A 21108-nucleotide genomic window follows, 5' to 3' on the forward strand; every position below is an offset into this window, starting at 1 on the left:
GATCTTGGCTCACTGCAGTCTCCGTCTCCGGGATTCAAGCAATTCTTCTGCCTCAGCCTCCTGAGTAGCTGGGATTACAGGCATGCGCCACCACATCTAGCTAATTTTTGTATTTTTAGTACAGATGGGGTTTCACCATGTTGGCCAGGCTGGTTTTGAACTCCTGACCTCAGGTGATCCACGCGCCTTGGCCTCCCAAAGTGCTGGGATTACAGTCATGAGCCACCATGCCTGGCCTAAGCCGATAAATTTTTAAAATACTTATTAATTCATTTAAAAAGCAAAAATATACTCATTACATGGTAGCATAAGCCTTTTTTTTTTTTTTTTTTTTTTTTTGAGACAGGGTCTCACTCTGTCACCCAGGCTGGAGTGCAGTGGTGTGATCTCGGCTCACTGCAAACTCTGCCTCCCAGGTTCAAGTGATTCTCGTGCCTCAGCCTCCCAAGTAGCTGGGATTACAGGCCACCACGCCTGGCTAATTTCTGTATTTTTAGTAGAGACGGCCACCATGTTGGCCAGGCTGGTCTCAAACCCCTGACCTCAAGTGATCCGCCCGCTTCGGCCTCCCAAAGCGCTGGGTTTACAGGTGTGAGCTACTGTGTTCGGCCCAACATTTTGTGAGTTACAGTTATATTTCCCCACCAAAATGTACTGAGATGAGTAGTAGTCGTTTTACATTTTTGTGAATCTCTTTAACGTCTGGCTTATTAGAAAACATTTGACTTTCCAGATCTTCTGTGTTCAATCTGTTGTGATAGGTTGTTTTGGTCGAAGGATAGGAAGAAAATCTAGCCTCACAAAGATAGGTATTTGGAAAAGGGAAGACTTTGTGTACCCCTGAAAAAGAGTTGGGGACCCTGAAGAATACTTGAGACCACACTTCACAACCTATGGCTCTAGGGGATTACAATATGCATCCTTACCTTATCACAGTCTACCTTGAAGCATAATTACACCACTTCATGCACAACTAAGAACCCTACAGCAACACACTTCTGTTTGCTCCTCTCTGATCCTTTGTGCTGCTATTTTTGTCATATATTTACTTGTAAATATGTTATAAACCCTTCATTACATTCTCACTATATTTGCTTTAAATAGCTACTTGTATTTTTTTTTTAATTAAGACATGGAAGAAAGTATTCCATATTTACCCCACTCATCATTCCTTCTGAATTTCCATCTGGTATAATTTTCCTTCAGCCCGAGGAATGTTCTTTAGTGTTTCTTATAGTGTGGATCTGTTGGCAATAAGTTCTCTCAGCTTTTATTTATTTGAAAATGTCTTTATTTCACTGTCATTTTTTAAGTAAAGTTTTACTGGATATAGAATTCGAGGTTGATCTTTTCTTCTTTAAGCACTTGAAAGATGATATTCCTTTGTCTTCAGGCTTATGTTGTTTCTGATGTGACGTCAGCTGTTCTTTTTTCTTTTTTTTGAGACGGAGTCTCGCTCTGTCACCCAGGCTGGAGTGCAATGGTACAATCTCGGCTCACTGCAACCTCCACCTCCGAGGTTCAAGGGATTCTCCTGCCTCAGCCTCTTGAGTAGCTGGGATTACAGGTACCTGCCACTATGCCTGACTAATTTTTGTATTTTTAGTAGAGACCAGATTTCTCCATGTTGGTTAGGCTGGTTTTGAACTCCTGGCCTCAGGTGATCCGCTTGCCTCTCAGCCTCCCAAAGTGCTGGGATTACAGGCGTGAGCCACTGCGCCTGGCCAAAGTCAGCTGTTCTTGTCTTCTACTCCCACTCTCCACCACCCTCACCCCCCTATGCGATGTGTCTTTTTTCCTCAGGCTTTTTTTTTTTAAAGACTGTTCTGTTTTTCAGCAATTTGACTATGGTTTACCTGGGTGTAGTTTATGTTGTGTCTATCTTGCTTGGGGTTAATTGAGTGTCTTGGATCTGTGAGTTGATAATTTAATCAAATTTGGAAAATTTTTTAGCCATCATTTCTTCAAAAAATATTTTCTGTCCTATCTCTTCCCCATCTCTTTCTTGAATTTCAGTTATATGTATGTTAGACTGCTTGATATTATCTCACGAGTCACTGAGGTTCTGTTCATGTAAAAATTTTTTCTCTAATTCAATTTGAACAATTTCAATTGGACTATTTTCAAATGTACGGTTTTTCCTTCTCAATGCCTAGTCTCTTGTTAAGCACATCCATTGAACTTTTAATTTTAGATATTAATGTTTTCCCTTCCAGAATTTCCATTTGGTTCTTTTTTTTTTTTTTTTTTTTGAGACAGGGTCTTGCTCTGTTACACAGGCTGGAGTGCAGTGGTGCGATCATGGCTCACTGCAGCTTTAACCTCCTGGGCTCAAGTGATCCTCCCACCTCAGCTCCCCAGGTAGCTGGGACTACAGGCACGTGCCACCATGCCTGGCTAATTTTAAAACCTTGTGTAGAAATGGGGTCTCACTGTGTTACACAGGCTGGTCTTGAACTCCTGTGTGATCCTCCCACCTCAGCCTCCCAAAGTATTGGGATTACAGGTGTGAGCCACTTGGCCATTTGGTTCCTTTCTGCAATAACTCATCTATTCACACATTGTATCCATCTTTTCCCATAAATCCTGTAACATATTTATAATAATTTTTAAATTCCTTCTCTAATGATTCTGATAACTGGGTCATTTATGGGTTTATTTCAATTGGCTGTTTTTCCTCTTGATTATGTATTACATTTCCCTGCTTTGCTATTGCATGTGTTATATTTTTAGAACTGCACTCTGGATATTGTGTATGAAAAACAATTATATATAATAATTTTTTAGTCTTTATATACATATACATATATACACATACATACACACATTTTATATATATATACACACACATACATACGTACACACACTTTATAGAGTATGCGAGCTCCTTCCTCTGACTAGCAGTTAGGTTTAGGGGCTGATCATTCAGATTCCTCCAAAAGCTGAGTTCAACATGGGTTGGGCTGCAGCTTTAATTAAATTGCGTGCACTCCAATCCGATCTCCTTCACTGCCATTTTGAGCTTGTTAGTATTTGAGCTAGGTGGGGCTGCAGTGCTGATTATTGTTTAATTTATTTTTATTTTTAGAGACAATGTCTCACTATGTTGCCCAGTCTGGTCTCCAACTCCAGTTTTTCATCTGTCAACATAAAAAAATAGAGACAAATCTCCAAGTAAAAAGGTTTTATTTGGGAATAATATACAAGAAGTAGAACTGCAATGCAGGATGTCCATATAGACTAGGGTGGCCCCCAACACGTCTGAGAACAAAGGAAAAGTTTAGGGTTCTCTTGGGGAAAGAGGAGATTTACATAAGTTGTTTCAAAAGAAAGTTCATTGGCGCTAGCAGTGTTTTTTATGAGAGCTGGTAAGTTCAGTAGCAGATTGGTGAGTGTCAGTAGTTGCTAGGTAGGACTTGGAGTCTCAGAATTCTTGTTAGGCCCTTGCAGTTTTGGATTGGGCCTGAGAAACAGTGTCAGGCTAGTGTTCTTGTGTTAGCTGCTAGCTGCCCTTGTGCTGTTAGCAGTACTCTTGTCTCATGTGGTAAGCTGTGGTTTGGAAAATGTTCTTGTGAAAGTTCTTATTATCTGGCAAATCATGCATGAGAATCCTCCTTTCATGACCTTCCCTGGCTTTGTTTTTTTATTTTTTTACCTTTTAATTTTTGAGATGGAGTCTCACTCTGTCGCCCAGGCTGGAATGCAGTGGCAGGATCTCAGCTGACTGCAACCTCTGCCTCCCAAGTTCATGCGATTCTCCTGCCTCAGCCTTCTGGTAGCTGGGACTACAGGAGCACACCCGCATGCCCGGCTAATTTTTTTTTTTTTTTTTTTTTTTTGAGATGGAGTCTTGTTCTATCACCCAGGCTGGAGAGCAGTGGCGTGATCTCGGCTCACTACAGGATCTGCCTCCCAGGTTCCAACGATTCTCCTGCCTAAGCCTCCCGGGTAGCTGGGATTACAGGCACATGTCACCACGCCCGGCTAGAAGCTGGGAAAGGCAAGGAAACAAATTCTCCCATAGAGCCTCCAAAAGGAATGCAGCCCTGCCAACCCATTTCAGTCCCTCTGACTTCTGGAACAGTAAGGTTATTTATTTATTTATTTATTTATTTATTTATTTATTTATTTATTGAGACACGGTCTCGCTCTCTTGCCCAGGCTGGAGTGCAGTGGCACAATCTCGGCACACTGCAACTTCCATCTCCCGGGTTCAAGCGATTCTCCTGCCTCAGACTCCCCAGTAGCTGGGATTACAGGTGCCAGCCACCATGCCCGGCTAATGTTTGTATTTTTAGTAGAGATGGGGTCTCACCATGTTGGCCAGGCTGGTCTGGAACTCCTGACCTCGGTGATCTGCCTGCCTCAGCCTCCCAGAGTGCTATGATTACAGGCATGAGCCACTGCGCCCGGCCTAATTTTTTTGTATTTTTAGTAGAGACGTGGTTTCACCATGTTGGTCAGGCTGGTCTCCAACTCCTGACCTCAAATGATCTGCCCTCCTCGGCCTCCCAAAGAGCTGGGATTATAGGCGTGAGCCACCTTGCCCGGCCCCCTGGCCCTATTTTGCCAGGGTTTGACACAAGTGATTCCATTTTGAATCTGACAACTTTCACACACCACTAATTATAGTGTTAGCTCGAGTTTTTTTAAGATGCTTTTATCAAGTTGACGAAGTTCCTCTCAGAGTTTTTAAATGAATGAGTGTTTAATTTTTGTCAAATGCCTTTTCTGCATCAATTGATATACTCATGTGATTTCTCCATTTTAGTCTGTTAATATAACTGATTACATTTTTTTTTTTTTTTTTTGAGACAGTCTCTCTCTGTCGCCCACACTGGAGTGCAGTGGTGCTATCTCGGCTCACTGCAACCTCTGCCTCCCCAGTTCAAGCGATTCTCCTGCCTCAGCCTCCTGAGTAGCTGGGACTACAGGTGCCCACCACCACGCCTGACTAATTTTTGTATTTTTAGTAGAGATGGGATTTCACCATGTTGGCCAGGCTGGTCTTGAACTCCTGACCTCAAGTAATCTGCCTGTCTCAGCCTCCCAAAGGGTTGGGATTACAGGCGTGAGACACCATGCCTGGCTCATTGATTAATTTTTGAATATTGAACCAGCCTTGCCTACTGGAATAAACTCCGCTTGGTTATGGTGTATAATCCTTTTTATATATTGCTGAATTCTATTTGATTGCATTTTGTTAAGGATTTTTCCATCTGTATTCATAAGGGGTATTGGTCTGTGGTTTACTTCTTGTGTACTGTCTTTGGTTTTGATATCAGGTTAATACTAGCTTGGCAAAATGAATTTGGAAATTCTCCCTCCTCTTCTATTTTCTGGAAGAGATTGCGTAGGATTGGTGTTAATCCTTCTTCAAATATTTGGGGAAATTCTCCAGTGAAACCACTGAGCCTGGAGATTTCTTTTTTGGGAGGATTTGAATTATGAATTCAATTTCCTTAATAGCTATAGAGCTATTCAAATTACCTATTTCATATTGGATGAGTTGTAGTAATTGTGCTTTTTGAGGAATTGTTCCATTTCATCTAAGCTGTCAAATGTAGGTGTGTAGAGCTGTTAGTAGCATTTCCTTATTGTGGCTGTGATACCGGCGGGCTCTCTGTTTCAGTCCTCATATTGGGTAGTTGGGTCTTTCCTTTGTCATCTTGCTGACAGATAGGTTTGTAGATTTTATTGATCTTTCCAGAGAACTTGCCTTTTATTTTACTGATTTGCTATAATGTTTTTCTGTTTTCGATTTTATTGATTTCCAGCTTTCCTCTAGGCCCCCTTTAACATCACCCTAGAGTGGGAGGGGCACTTCATTACGGCCAGGTTGGGGAGTCAGTCCAGGCTCCAAACGTGGTCTCCACTGCTGCAGTGGGGGTGGGAGGCTCATTACTGCCTGGCAGGGATGAAAGCCTGGCTCTGTCTGTGGCCTTCTCTGACAGCACCGAGTAGGGGTGTTGGGTGCCCTGCTGCAAACTCAGGGGAAGTCTAGACTCCCTACTCGGCCTTTGCCGGCATCACTGGGAGTGGGCCACAGATATGTTCTTGGGGGTCCGGCTGGAGTAGAGCAGTGATTGCCCAAGTCTTCTGTCCGGCTAGGCCGCTCCTTTCTTGGTCCTTTGGCTAGGATGGGGTCCTTTTGTTGAAGCTTTTGTCATCTGTGCCCATTGGCATTTCTGGGTTGGTGGCTTTTCATCTCCATATCTGAACTATATGAGACAAAAAGGAAACCCAGGGAATTCACCACCATGTAGTTCCTGTGGTCCTGAAATCCCCAGCCAGTCTGCCTTCTTCTCTATCTTTCAGTCTTATATTTGTTTTATAGATAGTATCTTGAGTTTTCAGTTGTATCAGTAGGAGGAATAGGAAAAAGTACATCTGCTTCATCTTCCCAGATGATTTCCAGGAGAGGGCTTTGCAAATACTTATCGTTTCATGTAAGGATTAGTCATAGCACATGGAAAGCAACCAGATCATGCCTGGCACATAGTAGGCTTGGATACAATGATCATTATTTTTCAATGATTTGAAGATTCTATAATTCTCAGTCTGATTATGCTAATTGTTATCATGCTCTAATGCTAAATTCTGAAATACAGTGTGGAACTTTCCAGGTATGGAACTTGACTTCTCCTCCTCCTACTTTTTTCCTCTCCTTGTGCCATCCTAGGAAAATCATTGATCCTGAACAAATGTTCATTGCCTTGTCTTGCAGACAGCAGAGAGCATCGATCCGGTTCAAGACCACCCTCATGAACACACTCATGGATGTCCTTCGCCACAGGCCAGGATGGGTGGAAGTGAAGGAGTAAGATACTCCCCCCAGCCTTGTCCCTCCTTCCCTTTGTCTCACAGGTCCTTGTCTTCCTTTGTTTTTCTCCCAGTTCCCCTGGGTGGCCACTGGGACTTGTCCCAAAGTGGCTGTGACATTTATTTAGCACCCACAATGTGCCAGGCACATTATCACTATCATCTCTGTCTTATTTAAGCCTTCCAACTAAACCGTAAGATAAGATTATGTTCAGAGTTATGAAACCAATTGCTTAAGGTCACACAGCATTGTAAGCATCAGAGCAGGATTCAAACCCAGGCACATTTGTGTCCTGTGGCTTTCGGTAGAAACTAGGAATGCAGCTACCACAGACCTGTGGCCTGGATCCTCCACTGACGGGTCCAGATCAAGGACTGCTCTTCCCTGGCCACTTGCTAGTTCTGTGACTTTGACCTGTAAGACTACCTTTCTTCTTTCACGCTGGCCTCTGGGGATACTGATTGAGACAAACCAGCATGTGGTGCCTGGCACAGAGCAGGTGCTATTAGTTAGGGCTAAGGTTTGGATGTATGCAATGGAAACCCAAAGTGAAAGAGGCTTCAACATGCTAGAAGTTTATCTGTCTCATTGAAGTCCATATGTAGGAAGTTCAGAGATGGAAAAGGGGGCCTCACAGAAATGTGGGATCCATCTGCTTCTTTCTTTCTACTCTACTATTCCTTAGGTGAGGTCCTTGTTTTTCATAGTCCGAGGTGGAGCTCCAGCCTTGCTTTCACATTCCAAACAGCAGGAGGTAGGCAGGAGGCAATAAAAGGCATAGGCCAGGTGCAGTGGCTCACACCTATAATTCCAGCACTTTGGGAGGCCAAGGTGGGAGGATCGCTTGAGTCCAGGAGTTCAAGACCAGCCTGGGCAACATGGCAAGACCCTGTATCTACAAAAAATTTTTTAAAAAGTTAGCCAGGCATGGTGGTATGTGCCTGTAGTCCCAGCTACTTGGGAGGCTGAGGTGGGAAAATTGCTTGAGCCCGGGAGGTCGAGGCTGCAGTGAGCTGTGATCACACCACAGCACTCCAGCCTAGGTGACAGAGCGAGACTTTGCCTCAAAAAAAAAAAAAAAAAAAAAAATAGAGAAGGAAAAGGCAAGCCCATCCCTTGAAGGACACAACCCAGGCGTCTCTCACAGCTCACTGGCCAGACCTTAACCATGTGGCCACACCCAGCTACAAGGGAATCTGGAAAATGTAGTTTTTTGTTGTTGTTGTTGTTTGTTTTTTGTTTTTTGTTTTTTTTTTTTGAGACAGAGTCTTGCTGTCTCCCAGGCTGGAGTGCACTGGCACAATCTCGGCTCACTGCAAGCTCCACCTCCCAGGTTCATGCCATTCTCCTGCCTCAGCCTCCTGAGTAGCTGGGACTACAGGTGCCCGCCACCACGCCCAGCTAATTTTTTGTATTTTTAGTAGAGACGGGGTTTCACCATGGTAGGCAGGATGGTCTCGATCTCCTGACCTCGTGATCTGCCCGCCTCAGCCTCCCAAAGTGCCGGGATTATAGGCGTGAGCCACTGCGCCCAGCCGAATCTGGAAAATATAGTTTTTATTCAGGGAAATACAGGCTACATGTTCCCAAGTAAATGCTGAAATTCTTTTACTGTAGAGAAAGGGGAAAAGGGATAGGAGGGGTAGCTGCCCTGCTGTGTGGTGCTCAGGAAATATTTGCTGCTTACCATTAGCTAAGCCTGCTGGACACTCTAGCATTTCGCATGCATGACCTTTTTAATCATCCCAACAAATCTTTCAGGTAGGTGTTATCATCATCCCCATTTTACTAATGAGAAAACTGGGCACAAAGTAGTGAAAATGCCATGTTTGAGGTCACTCAGCTTGTGAGGGCTTGGGCTGGGATTTGCATCGAGTCTGCTGTCTGCAGAGCCACGGCCTCATCTTATAGTGGCTTCTCAGTGGATTGAAGCAACAAATGAGCAGATGTTATGAATCTGTGATTCCCACTGCTTGGGAAGGCTTTACTAAATCATCCCATGAAAAATTAGGAGTTGGCTGTGGTGCAGGTAACCCAAGACACCAGCGTCCTCTCTTTAGGGCTTTGGGGAATATTACAACAATGACAGTGATGTTGAGGATGTGGTGATGGCAGTCTTTGTGGATTTGCCTTCTTGGTTCTCTTGTGATCATGCTGATATCTGCACAGGGTTTCCTTCCCTGGATCCAGAGGAACTGATGTCATGAAAGGTGCTTGGGGGAAGTTGGGAAGAGAGTTAGAAGAGAGTGAGGTGACTGGCAGGTGGGGGTGGTGTAGGGGAGAGACAGCAATGTCCCCACCTGCTGTGTGACCTCTGTCCACTCCCTGCCCCTCCCCTGCCTCTGCTCAATGGGCAGAGGAAGAGAGTCTGAGGATTTGTCTGGTGCTAACAGTGTGGGAGCCCAGAAGCAGGATGCTCCATGGCTGGTCCCAGATTGTCTCAAGAATCCTTAAATCAGGAAGGGCCCAGAGGCCAGGGCCTTTTCCTTCAACACAGCTCTGTAAATCCAAGGCCTCATCCTTTAGGACCTAAGCTGGGTCTGGAATTTCCAGACAGAATCAGGTCTCAGTTCAGACTGCCAACCCGTCAGGTCAGTTTAGAACAGATGTGGCCAGAGCTGTCCCTTCCCTTGCTTCCCCCTGAGAAAGATACATTAAGCCTTGGAACTATAGCCACCATACTGTGACCCCTACCCGATAAGCATGAGGACACGTTAAGGATGGCAGAATGGATACTTACCTGGCAGGGGAAATGCCATGATTGGAAGGAGGTTTTCTCAGGGCAAGGCTCATGTATTGCTCTCCAGATGTGCTGATCCCTGCGATTTTCTCCAATGTGGGAAACTCGATTGCATAATTTATGATGGTCGGAGACTGGGAAGGTGGAAAGAACCTGGATCTCCACTGACCTTATTAAGAAGCAATTTGATGTCTTCCTGGGTGATTTAAGAGCAATTTGATTGTGACAATCATGAAAATGGTGTGCAAATTAATGAACTTTTGGTATCAGAATAGAATACGAAATCCACACTGTGGTCTACAAGGCCCTGCTTGATTGGGCCCTGCCCAACTCTTCAGTTTCGTCTCTGACTTCTTTCCTTCTGCCCTGGCTTTTCTTAGTGTTCTCGAACATGCTCTTCCCAACCTCAGGGCCCCAGTCCCTGCTCTTCCCCCTGCTAGAACCTTCCCCATTGCTTTTGACTAGGCTGCTCCTCCTTACCCTTCAGATCTCAGCTGAAAGGTCCCTTCCACAGGGTGACTCCACCCAGCATAGGTCCCTCAACTACCCCACCTCATGGCCTCTACTGGATCTCGTGGCAGCTCACTTCACAATTCTTCATTATAGAGCTGTTTCCTTGTTTATTGTTAATCTTCCCCACAAGACTGTGTGCACCACCTGGCAAGGTATTCTGTTTCCTCCTGTATCACTGGCATCCAGCATGGTCTCTGACACAGAGATAACCTCAACACATACATGTTGGAAGAAAAAATATATAAAATCTTTTTAATTTTGATAAGTCCAAAAAATGTATATATATACAATTTTGTGTCTTTTAGCATATTCATAAAGTTGTGTAATCATCACCACTTTTTTTTTCCCCACATACCTGCTGTGTCAAAACCACTATCTAATTCCAGAACCTTTTCATCATCCCAGGAAGAAACCCCATACCCACTAGCAGTCATTCCCATTTCTCCCTCCCTCCAGCCTCTGTCTTGGGCCTTTTCTCTATTTATCTATTCTGCACACAACATGTAAGTGGAATTATACAATGTGTAACCTTTTGCCTGTCTTCTTTCACTTAAAGTAATGTTTTCAAGGCTCATCCATGTAGCAGTATGTATCAGTACTTCATTCCTTTTTGTTTGTTTGTTTGAGACGGAGTCTCACTGTGTCGCCCAGGCTGGAGTCCAGTGGCTCGATCTTGGCTCACTGCAAGCTCCGCCTCCTGGTTTCATGCCATTCTCCTGCCTCAGCCTTCTAAGTAGCTGGGACTTCATTCTGTTTTATGACTGAATAGTATTCTGCTGTGTAGGAGTACCACATTTATTTATCTACTCATTAATTGATAGGTGTTTAGGTTATTTCCACCTTTGGGCTGTTATACATGATACTGCTGTGAACATTCATGTATGAGTTTGAATGGACATATGTTTTCACTTTTCGTGGGTGTATACATAGGAGTGGAGTGACTGGGTGATATGATAACTCTATGTTTAACTTTTTAAGGAACTGCTAGACTTTTCTGAAGTGGCTGTGCCATTTTACATTCCCACCAGGAGTGTATGAGGGTGCCGATTTTTCCACGTCCTCACCAACTCTTGTTATTATTCATCCATTTATTTATTTATTTATTTATTTATTTATTTATTTATTTATTTAAAGAAAGGGTCTCTCTGTCACCTAGGCTGGAGTGCAGTGGTACAATCACAGCCAACTACAACCTTGACCTCCTGCGCTTAAGTGATCCACCCACCTCAGCCTCCTGAGTGGCTGGAACTACAAGCACACACCACCATACCTTGCTAAATGTTTTAAGTTTTTTTTTTGTAGAGATGGGATCTCATTATGTTACTTAGGCTCATCTTGAACTTCTGGACTTGAGTGATCCTCCTGTCTCTGCCTCCCAAAGTGTTGAGATTATAGGTGTGAGCCACCGTACCCACCCTCACATTTATTATGGCCATCCTAGTGGGTATGAAGTGGTATCATTGTGGTTTTGATTTGCATTTCCCTGGTGGCTAACGATTTTTAGCATCTTTTCATGTGCTTATTAGCAATTTATAAATCTTCCTTAAAGAAATATCTATTGCCCGTGTTTAAATTTAGTTGTCTCTTTATATTCGAGTTATAATAATTCTATCTTATAAGGGTATTCTTCTATATGATTTGCAAATATTTTCTTCCATTTTGTGAATTATTTTTCCTCTTTCTTGACTGTGCCTTTTGAGGTAAAAACTTTTTCATTTTGATAAAGTCCAATTTACCTATTTTTTCTTTTGTTGCTTGTGCTTTTGGTATCATATCTAAGAAACCATTGCCTAATCCAAGGTCACAAAGATTTACTCCTATGTCTTCTTCTAAGAGTTTTCTGGTTTTAGCTCTTACATCTAGATCTTTGATTTAATTTTTTATATGGTGTGAGGTAGGGGTCCAACTTTAATATTTTAAAATACTTATTTTTAAACGTTTTTATTTTGAAACAACTTTAGACCTACAGAAAAGTTTCAAAAATCGTACATAGCTTCCTCTTTTAGCAGTTTTACCACCTTTCCCTGTTAGCAGCTTATGTAATCACAGTACATTTGTCAAAGTCAGGACATTAACATTGATATATTACTGTTAACTAAGCTGCAGACATCATTTGAATTTCACCAGTTTTTTTCCACTAACATCCTTTTTCTGTTCCAGAATCCAATCCAGGATCCCACTTTGCATTTAGTTGACCTTTTTTACCTCAAATATATTTCAGTTCCTTGGTCTTTATTTGTCTTTCATGCCCTTGACACTTTTGAAGAGTACATTTTGTAGAATGTCCCTTGAATTGGATTTGTCTGATGTTTTCTTATCATGAAGTTATGCATTTTGGCAAGAATACCACAGAAGTGATGCTGTGCCCTTTCCAGTGGAACTCATCAGGGGGTTTGTGATGCCGATGTGTCTTATCACTGGTGACAGTACCTTGATTGACCATTAGATTAAGGTGGTGTCTGCCAGGTTTCTCCAGTGTAAATTAACTTTTTAAAAAATAATAAGTATCTTGTGGGCAGATACTCTGATACTATGCAAATATCTTGTTCCCAACAAACTTTCACACAATGGTTTTAGCATTTTTTGATAATTCTTTTTTTTTTTTTTTTTTTTTTTTGAGACAGGGTCTCACTCTGTCGCCTAGGCTGGAGTGCGGTGGGACAATCATGGGTCACTGCAGCCTTGACCCTCTGAGCTCAAGTGATCCTGCCACCTCGGCCCCCTGAGTAGTTGGGACTACAGGCCCATGCCACCATGCCTGGCAAATTTTTGTATTTTTTGTAGAGATGAGGTTTAACCATGTTGACCAGGCTGATCTCGAACTCCTGGGCTCAAGTGATCCTCCTGCCTTGGCCTCCCAATGTGCTGGGATTACTGGCTTGAGCTACTGTGCCTGGCCTTTTTTAAGGATTCTTGCCTAAATCTATTATTATTACAATAATTGCAAAATGGTTACTCTCTGTCATTCCTTCTACATGTATTAGGTGGCATTCTTCTGTAGAGAAAGTTTTTCTCTTCCTGTCCCTCATTTAATTATTTAGTATCAGTTTGGCTCATTGCAGTCTATCATCTTGCCTAGAGGTTACCACACCTAGATTTTCCCAATAGGAAGCTGAGGCCCAGAGAAGAGGGCAAGGTCACGTAAGTGCCAGTGCCTGTGTTGACTCCTGGTCTAGTGCTCCTTGCACTGCGTGACATGGCTTGGTACAAACATCAGGGTGGAGAAAAGGCGGGACTGGGCATCTAGATGAAGCCCCAGCCAGCCAGCCGGGAATCTGTGGCACTATGGTGTCTGAGGGTTTATAGAGTTTCTTTTTTTCTGAGACGGAGTCTCACTCTGTTACCCAGGCTGGAGTGCAATGGCACAATCTCAGCTCACTACAACCTCTGCCTCCTGCATTCAAGTGATTCTCCGGCCTCAGCCTCCCGAGTAACTGGGATTACAGGAAACTGCCACCACGCTGGGCTAGTTTTTGTATTTTTTTTTAGCAGAGATGGGGTTTCACCATGTTGGCCAGGCTGGTCTCAAACTCCTGACCTCAGGTGATCCACACGCCTCGGCCTCCCAAAATGCTAGGATTACACGCATAAGCCACCGTGCCCAACCAGCACACGGCCACTTCTCCAGTGGGTTTCCATCAATTCTTGAAACCGTTCTTCTGAACCACTGTGCTTAGGGCACAGCCACAAGGGAGGTTTGGAGAAGGACCAGGCCCCAGATTTTCATGAGTAACTTAGGACAAAATTTGGAAACCATAGATTTCTGGTTCCAGTGTCATTCCATTACCATGTGCTTCACGTCACCACATCTGTGCACGGTGTGTGCACAGATGTCCATCTCTGGACATCTCTGAGCTCAGGGAAAGGCTGGGCCTGTCTGCCTGCCTTAAAGCCCCTCTGCACATGGTGTGACATTCAGGAGAAACACCAACCCAGCAGCCACAAGGAGAAGCAATTTAAATCTTTAGTTCTTTGAAAATTCCAGGCCGGGTGCGGTGGCTCACGCCTATAATCCCAGCGCTTTGGGAGGCCAAGGCAGGCGGATCACCTGAGGTCAGGAGTTTGAGACCAGTCTGACCAACATGGAGAAACCCCGTCTCTACTAAAAATACAAAATTAGCTAAGCGTGGTGGTGCACGCCTCTAATCTCAGCTACTCTGAAGGCTGAAGGAGGAGAATCGCTTGAACCCGAGAGGCGGAGGTTGCGGTGAGTCGAGATCGTGCCACTGCACTCCAGCCTGAGCAACAAGAGTGAAATTTCGTCTCAAAAAAAAAAAAAAAAAAAAAAAGGGAAGAAAATTCCAAAGGGAGCTCCATTTACAACACAAGGCCCAACTGCTTGGCCATTGTTCCAGTTGCTATGGCTGTGTAACAAATCCCAAAACTTGGCTGCTTAAGACAGCGTTGCATTAGGCGCGGGGCTTCTGAGTCAGGGACTCCTACAGGACACAGTGGGACTGGCTTGTCTCTGTGACACTGGGGGCATCAGCTGGGAAGAGTCCAGATCTGGTGGTCACTTGGTGGCAGGAATTGTCTGAGGGCATCTGACTCACACGTGTGGCAGTCGATGCTAGCTGTCTGTGGGGATCTCACTAGGGCAGACAGCCGAAGAAGGTTCTCATGGGTTCTCCTTGCGGCCTCATGGCCCCGCAGCCTCTGGATGAGGGATGTAGTGTAGGAATCTTTTGGAACTACAGTCTGCCCCTGCATCCTCCCCATTGGTCTTGTTCAGGGCCTCTTCCTTCATCATCCCAAGGTGATGGTGATGTCTCTTCATTTTTCTCCATTTCTGCCTCAGACCTCCTCCAGATGTCTTTTAAAACTCAGCCTACTTGTCTGTATTAGAGAAAAGGGGTGGAGGGAAAGGGAGACAAGCCAAACACCTTTTTTTTCTTTTTTTTGAGATGGGGTCTCACTCTGTCACACAGGCTGGAGTGCAGTGGCATGATCTTGGCTCATCACAACCTCCACCCCCCTGCTCAAGTGATTCTCCCACCTCAGCCTCCTGAGTAGCTGGGACTACAGGTGCATGCCACCATTCCTGGCTAATTTTTTGTATTTTTGGTAGAAATGGGGTTTCACCATGTTGGCCAGGCTGGTCTCAAACTCCTAAACTCAAACAATCCATCCACCTTGGCCTCCCAAAACGCTGGGATTACAGGTGTGAGCCAGCACTCCCAGCCCCAAACACCTTTTAATAGGAAAATGGATATACTGTGGTGTGTTCACCCAGTGGAATGGGAAATGGCAGTTAGAATGACTCGACTCCTATGTATCAAAAGGATCGATCTCCAAAACAAAAGTTTGGTGGGAAAAAAGCATGTTGTGAAAAGAAACAGACAGGAGGGGTTCTAACCACAGAGCTTGGACTCTGGAGCCTGAGGCCTGAGTTCAAATCCTGCTCTGCCACTTACTAACTGCATGAACTAGGTGGGTTTCTCTGTGTGCCTGCCTCCACTTTCTCATCTGTAAAATGGGTATAATAACAGAACCTAACACTTCAGGTTGCACTGAGGATCCGCGAATGAATATTTGTGAAGTACTTAGAGCAGTGCCTGGTACATGGTAAGCAGTAAATATTAGCATTAGGTTTAAAATCATGACAAACAATGCCATGTGCCATGATGCATGGATACACACATATATACATGATGAAACTATAAAGCCACTGCAGGCTGGGCACGGTGGCTCACACCTGTAATCCCAGCACTTTGGGAGGCCGAGGTGGGTGGATCACCTGAGGTCAGGAGTTCGAGGCCAGCCTGGCCAACATGGTGAAACCCCATCTCTACTAAAAATAAAAAATTAGCCAGTTGTGGTGGCAGGCACCTGTAATCCCAGCTACTCGAGAGGCTGAGGCAGGAGAATCGCTTGAACCCGGGAGGCGGAGGTTGCAGTGAACTGAGATCACGCCACTGCACTCCAGCCTGGGTAACAAAGTGATACTCCGTCTCAAAAAAAAAAAAAAAAAAAAACAACCACTGCATAGAAATGATAACACATCAAACTCAGGTTGATGGTTTCCTTTGCTGCAGAAGAGAAGGAGATACAATCAGGCAGGGATAGACAGGGGGCTTCAGTTATAGCTGTACTTTTTTACTTAAAAATAATTGTGAACAACCATGATGGTGTTTTATTTCCTGTGGCATCTTTTTTAAACACCTCCTCCCCACACCCCAGCTCTGGCACCCAGATTTGGTAGATTGGCCCGGTTTCCTCTCCCTGGCATGGTGGTGGAGAATGGGATCAGAATTTGGAGCTGGCAGAGCTGGGTGTGGGTCCTGCTGCTGCCATGTCCTCAGTGAGCAAGGCCATCTTGCCTTAGAGTTCTGGGGATGATCCAAGATCACCTTTGGGGGCTGCTCTGAGGATTTAGTGAGTGGAGAGTTTTGTGAACTGGGAGGGGCTTGCAAAGGTTAGCTCATTCCACTGCGGGCTGCAGGCATGGCAACTGGCAAGAACAAGTGAGGCTGAGTGGCTGTCACGCCACAGAGAGTCGTGGGGACTGTGGTTTGAGGAGGGCGTGCCCTGCTCCTCAGCCCAGCTAATTGGTGCCAGGAGGCACTCTGGGCTCAGTGATAGCTCAAGGGAAGCCAACCACCTGGATTTTTGTGGGAACATTTCCCCGGCTTTTGCTCTGGTCTAACAAAGCACATGTAGGCCAGTGGCACCCATGGCCACCTCCAAGAGACTCCAGAGGGACACACTGCTGCGTACCCTTCCTCAATCCCCCTCAGCAGCACCTCCTTGGGCCCTGCAGTGCCAAGGTCCTCAGATCATGACCTTTATCCCCGCCCCCACCCCATCCCCAGCGAAGGGGAGTGGGATTTCTACTGGTGTGACGTCAGCTGGCTCCGGGAGAACTTCGACCACACCTACATGGATGAACATGTGCGGATCAGTCACTTCCGGAACCACTATGAGGTGAGCTGGGCAGGCGGGAGGGGACTGTGCCAACCAACTCATGTCACTGGGTGTGGCCATGAGCTGGAGGTGGTACAAGGATCAGAACGGAAAGTGTATTGGAAAAGTGTATTAGAATGTGGGATGCAACACCGAGTGGGAAGTCTGCGAGCTAGACCTATGGAGAGCCAAATGGTTTCGGGGTATAGGCATCCAAGGCCTGAGGACTGGAGGTCACAGGCTGGTTGGAGTTTCAGCACCAAGATTTGAGGAGCAAGATGGTTTGAGGGTGCAGGGTCTGAAGGGAGAGGATGCATGAATGATTATGGTGATTTCAGGGTGGAGGCAAGTTGAGAAGTTTGGGGTCTAAAGATGGGAAGGAGGCTAGAAGGGACAGGACTGGAGGAGGCAGTGGTGGGAGATTTTTAAAGGTTAGTGTAGCTTAGTGGTTGAAAGCATGAATTTATTTTTATTTATTTATTTATTTATTTATTTTTGAGACAGAGTCTTGCTCTTGTCCCTCAGGCTGGAGTGCAATGGCATGATCTCGGCTCATTGCAACCTCTGCCTCCCGGGTTCAAGCGATTCTTCTGCCTCAGCCTTCCGAGTAGCTGAGTAGCTGAGATTACAGGTGCTCACCACCAAGCCCAGCTAATTTTTGTATTTTTGTTAGAGATGGGGTTTCATCATGTTGGCCAGGATGGTCTCGAACTCCTGACCTTGTGATCCGCCCGCCTTGGCCTCCCAAAGTGCTGGGATTACAGGCGTGAGCCACTGTGCCCAGCCAAAAGCATGAATTTTGGAGTCAAGACAGGCCCTGGTCAAATCCTGGGGCAGTGCAGCACCTTCGTTGGATAGCTCTGAGCCATTGACTTAATCTTTCTAAGCCCCAGTTTCCTCATCTGTGAAGTGGGGATAATTCTTGACTAGCAGGCTCTTTCTGGATCAAAGTTACTCTTATTGTTGCTATTTTGTGGGCCAGAGCATGGAGGCTGCAGGGTGGCTGGTGGATGTGTGGGGCTGGGAGGGGAGCGGGGCTGTGAACAGGAGCTAATGGCCGCCTGTCCTTCCCACCACCCAGCTGACCCGGAAAAACTACATGGTGAAGAACCTGAAGCGGTTCCGGAAGCAGCTGGAGCGTGAGGCAGGAAAGCTGGAGGCAGCCAAGTGCGACTTCTTCCCCAAAACCTTTGAGATGCCTTGCGAGTACCACCTGTTTGTAGAGGAGTTTCGCAAAAACCCAGGAATCACCTGGATCATGAAGCCTGTGAGTGCCCAGTGCCAGGGGCTGGGTGGGAGGGAATGAGTCCCAGGCGCCAGAGCAGGGATCAGGTGCAGACACTGCCTGGGAATTCAGCCTTAGATGCAGTCTGCCTTCCCGAAGGGCCAGCTTTAGCTCCTCTTCTCTGCAGTGTGTGGACCCAGCAGCTATGACTGCCAGCATACAGTAGGTGCTCAATGAGTGTTTATTGAATGCACAAGTGATGTTTAGGACGCCAGGGCAGGGAATTTGGAATCTGTCTTCCTGACATGCCAAGTGCTTTACCTGCATTACCCCAATGCTCATAGTGCCCTCGGGGGAGGATCAACAGCCCCATTTTAGCAATGAAGAACTTGAGGCTTGCTTATTCAAGCATTTCACAAATACTTACTGAGCATGTGCCATGTGCTAGGCACAGACCTAGGTGCTGAAGACACAGCCCTCAGCAAGTCAGCCTGGGTCTGTGCCCTTTTTGCAGGCAGACAATAAGCAAACAAAGGAGACCTATGCAGTTGCAGTTGTGCTGTTATTAAGGAGAATGGTGTCAGGAGAGGGATCCACAGGAGGCTCTTCCTGGCTGGGCAGGCTTCTCTGAAGAAGTGAGAGACTGGACTCTGAGGCCTACCCCCTTGTTCAAATACTACTGATACACTTACTAGCTGTGTGGCCTCAGGCAGCTTACGCACCTTCTCTGTGCTCCAGTTTTCCCATCTGCAAAGTGGGATTACTATAATACCTATCACCTAGTGTTAGGGGACTAAATGAGTTAACACAGGTAAAGCACATAGTAAGTACTCAATAAATGAGAATTGTTATAATAATCAGAATTAGTATTGAGCTGCAACCTGAAGGATGCATACAAGTCTGCCTGGAAAAAAGTAGAGATAGGGAAGAGCATCCTAGGCTGAGGGAACTGCATGTGCAAAGTCTTGGTATCAGGAGGCAGCCTATTGGGGCTCAAAAATCTGAGTGGGGCCGAGCATGGTGGTTCATGCTTATAATCCCAGCACTTTGAGAGGCCGAGGCAGGTGGATCACCTGAGGCAGGAGTTCGAGACCAGCCTCGCCAACATGGTGAAACCCCATCTTTACTAAAAATACAAAAATTAGCCGGGCGTGGTGGTGGGTGCCTGTAATCCCAGCTCCTTGGGAGGCGGAGGCAGGAAAATTGCTTGCATCTGGGAGGTGAAGGTTGCAGTAAGCCGAGATCGCCCCACTGCACTCCAGCCTGGGTGACAGAGCCAGACTCCATCTTAAAAAAAAGAAAAAGAAAAAGAAACTGAAGAAAGGTGAGGACAACAGCGCACCTACCAATCACTCAGCCCTTTCTGGTGCCACAACTGTCACTCACCACAAAGCCACATGCCACCGTAGCCTTGAATGGCATCATCAAAGCCCTCTTACGTTTTCCAGGCCTGAGAATGTTCCAGGCCCCAGGGAGGGAGTGGGAGGGCGGAGGGAGCAGCCCTTTCCTGTGGAGCTGAAGATTGGTGTCTGGTGCTGGCTGATGCAGATTTAGCCAATAACACAGGTGCTTGGAGGGGGAACTGACATGGGGCTGACAAAAACAATGGATGCTCCCAACGGGCACAAAGCCAGGGTGTACCCAGGCCTCCCAGGTTCTTCCTCTGGCCCAGCCTGCCTCTCTGGTGTCCAGGGAAGGCGCAGTGAGGAAGGCCGTGGCTGGTGCAGTAGGGATTAGGCTGATGAGCACGGAGTGCTGTGACCCACCAGGGCGGATTCCAGCTCCCAGCATTATCCTCTCAGACAAATGGTAATTTGTGCTAATTGGGAACAGCACTTGCATATTAAATTGATTCCATTCCCAGCCCACAGCCTTTGTTAGCAGCAGACACAACGGCAGCTACAGCTGTAATTAAGAGGAGGCATCTTGGCTCTGTGTGTCTGTGCATCTGTGCGTCTGTGTGTGTGTCCTCTCTCCCAAATTGCGAGGCGCCCTGTCTCAGGGGTGGAGAGTGGGCGCTTCTGTGCTTCTCGTCATTTCTGGTGTGGGTTCTAATTCTGTGTCCACTGCTTACAAGCTGTATGACCCTGAGCAGGTCACTCGACCCCCTTAAGTCCCTCTGGGGTCATTTCTTCATCTGTAAAATGGAATTAATGAGTGTGTCTACCTTACAGGGTTGTGAGAGAATACAGTGAAGTTACACACGTTCGACACATGAATTTACAAATTATACCAAGGGCTTGGCATTAGGTGCCTGATAATTGACCATTTTCATTGTTATTTCCAAGAGTCCAGGAAACACTGTGTCTTTGCTCTGTCCCTTGGAAAGCACTAGGTCAGTGTTTCTCAAACCCTACAGTGCCTGTGCAGCAACCAGGGACCTGGTGCAATGCAGAGCCTGATTCACAGGTCTGGGTGGGCCCTGGGAACCTGCATTTCTACCAGCTCCCAGGACATGCCAGTGCTGCTGGTCTGTGCATACATTTTGAGTATCGAGATTGTGGAGCAGTGGTTCTCAAACTTGAGGGTGCAGCAGAATCTCCTGAAGAGCTTGTTCAAGCATCCCACCCACCGCAGAGTATGATTCAGTCAGCCTGGTAGGGGCCTGAGAATTTGCATTTCTAGCAAGTTCCCAGATATAGCAGTCAGGGTTCTCCAGAGAAAGGAAAGCATTAGTGTGTGTGTGTGTGTGTGTGTGTGTGTGTGTGTCTGTGTGTTTAAGGAATTGGCTCATACAATATTGTGGGGGTTGGCAAGTCTGAAATCTGCAGGGCAGGCCAGCAGGATGGAGCTTCAGGCAGGATTTCTATGTTACAGTTTTGAGGCAGAATTGCTTCTTTTTCAGGAAAACTCAGTTTTTACTCTTAAGCCCTCAACTGATTAAATGAAGCTCCCCCCCCATGC

The 21108-nt window shown here is 45.9% G+C and overlaps 1 protein-coding gene and 1 pseudogene across 7 annotated transcripts in view; both read left to right on the plus strand.

Moving 5' to 3' along the window:
* Positions 1-21108, plus strand: part of TTLL9 (tubulin tyrosine ligase like 9) — a 75753-nt gene that overhangs the window by 20944 nt on the left and 33701 nt on the right. For all 7 annotated transcript variants that reach the window (XM_054466897.2, XM_054466898.2, XM_054466896.1 and 4 more), the window contains 3 exons: positions 6728-6820; positions 16889-17000; positions 18061-18246. In XM_054466897.2, coding sequence (XP_054322872.1) covers positions 6728-6820; positions 16889-17000; positions 18061-18246 — 391 coding nt within the window. The remainder of the gene's footprint in view (positions 1-6727; positions 6821-16888; positions 17001-18060; positions 18247-21108) is intronic.
* LOC129022206 (U1 spliceosomal RNA) lies at positions 9556-9728 on the plus strand (annotated as a pseudogene).

The sequence above is a fragment of the Pongo pygmaeus genome, chromosome 21 (genome assembly GCF_028885625.2).
Source record: "Pongo pygmaeus isolate AG05252 chromosome 21, NHGRI_mPonPyg2-v2.0_pri, whole genome shotgun sequence".
Classification (NCBI taxonomy): Eukaryota; Metazoa; Chordata; class Mammalia; order Primates; family Hominidae; genus Pongo; species Pongo pygmaeus.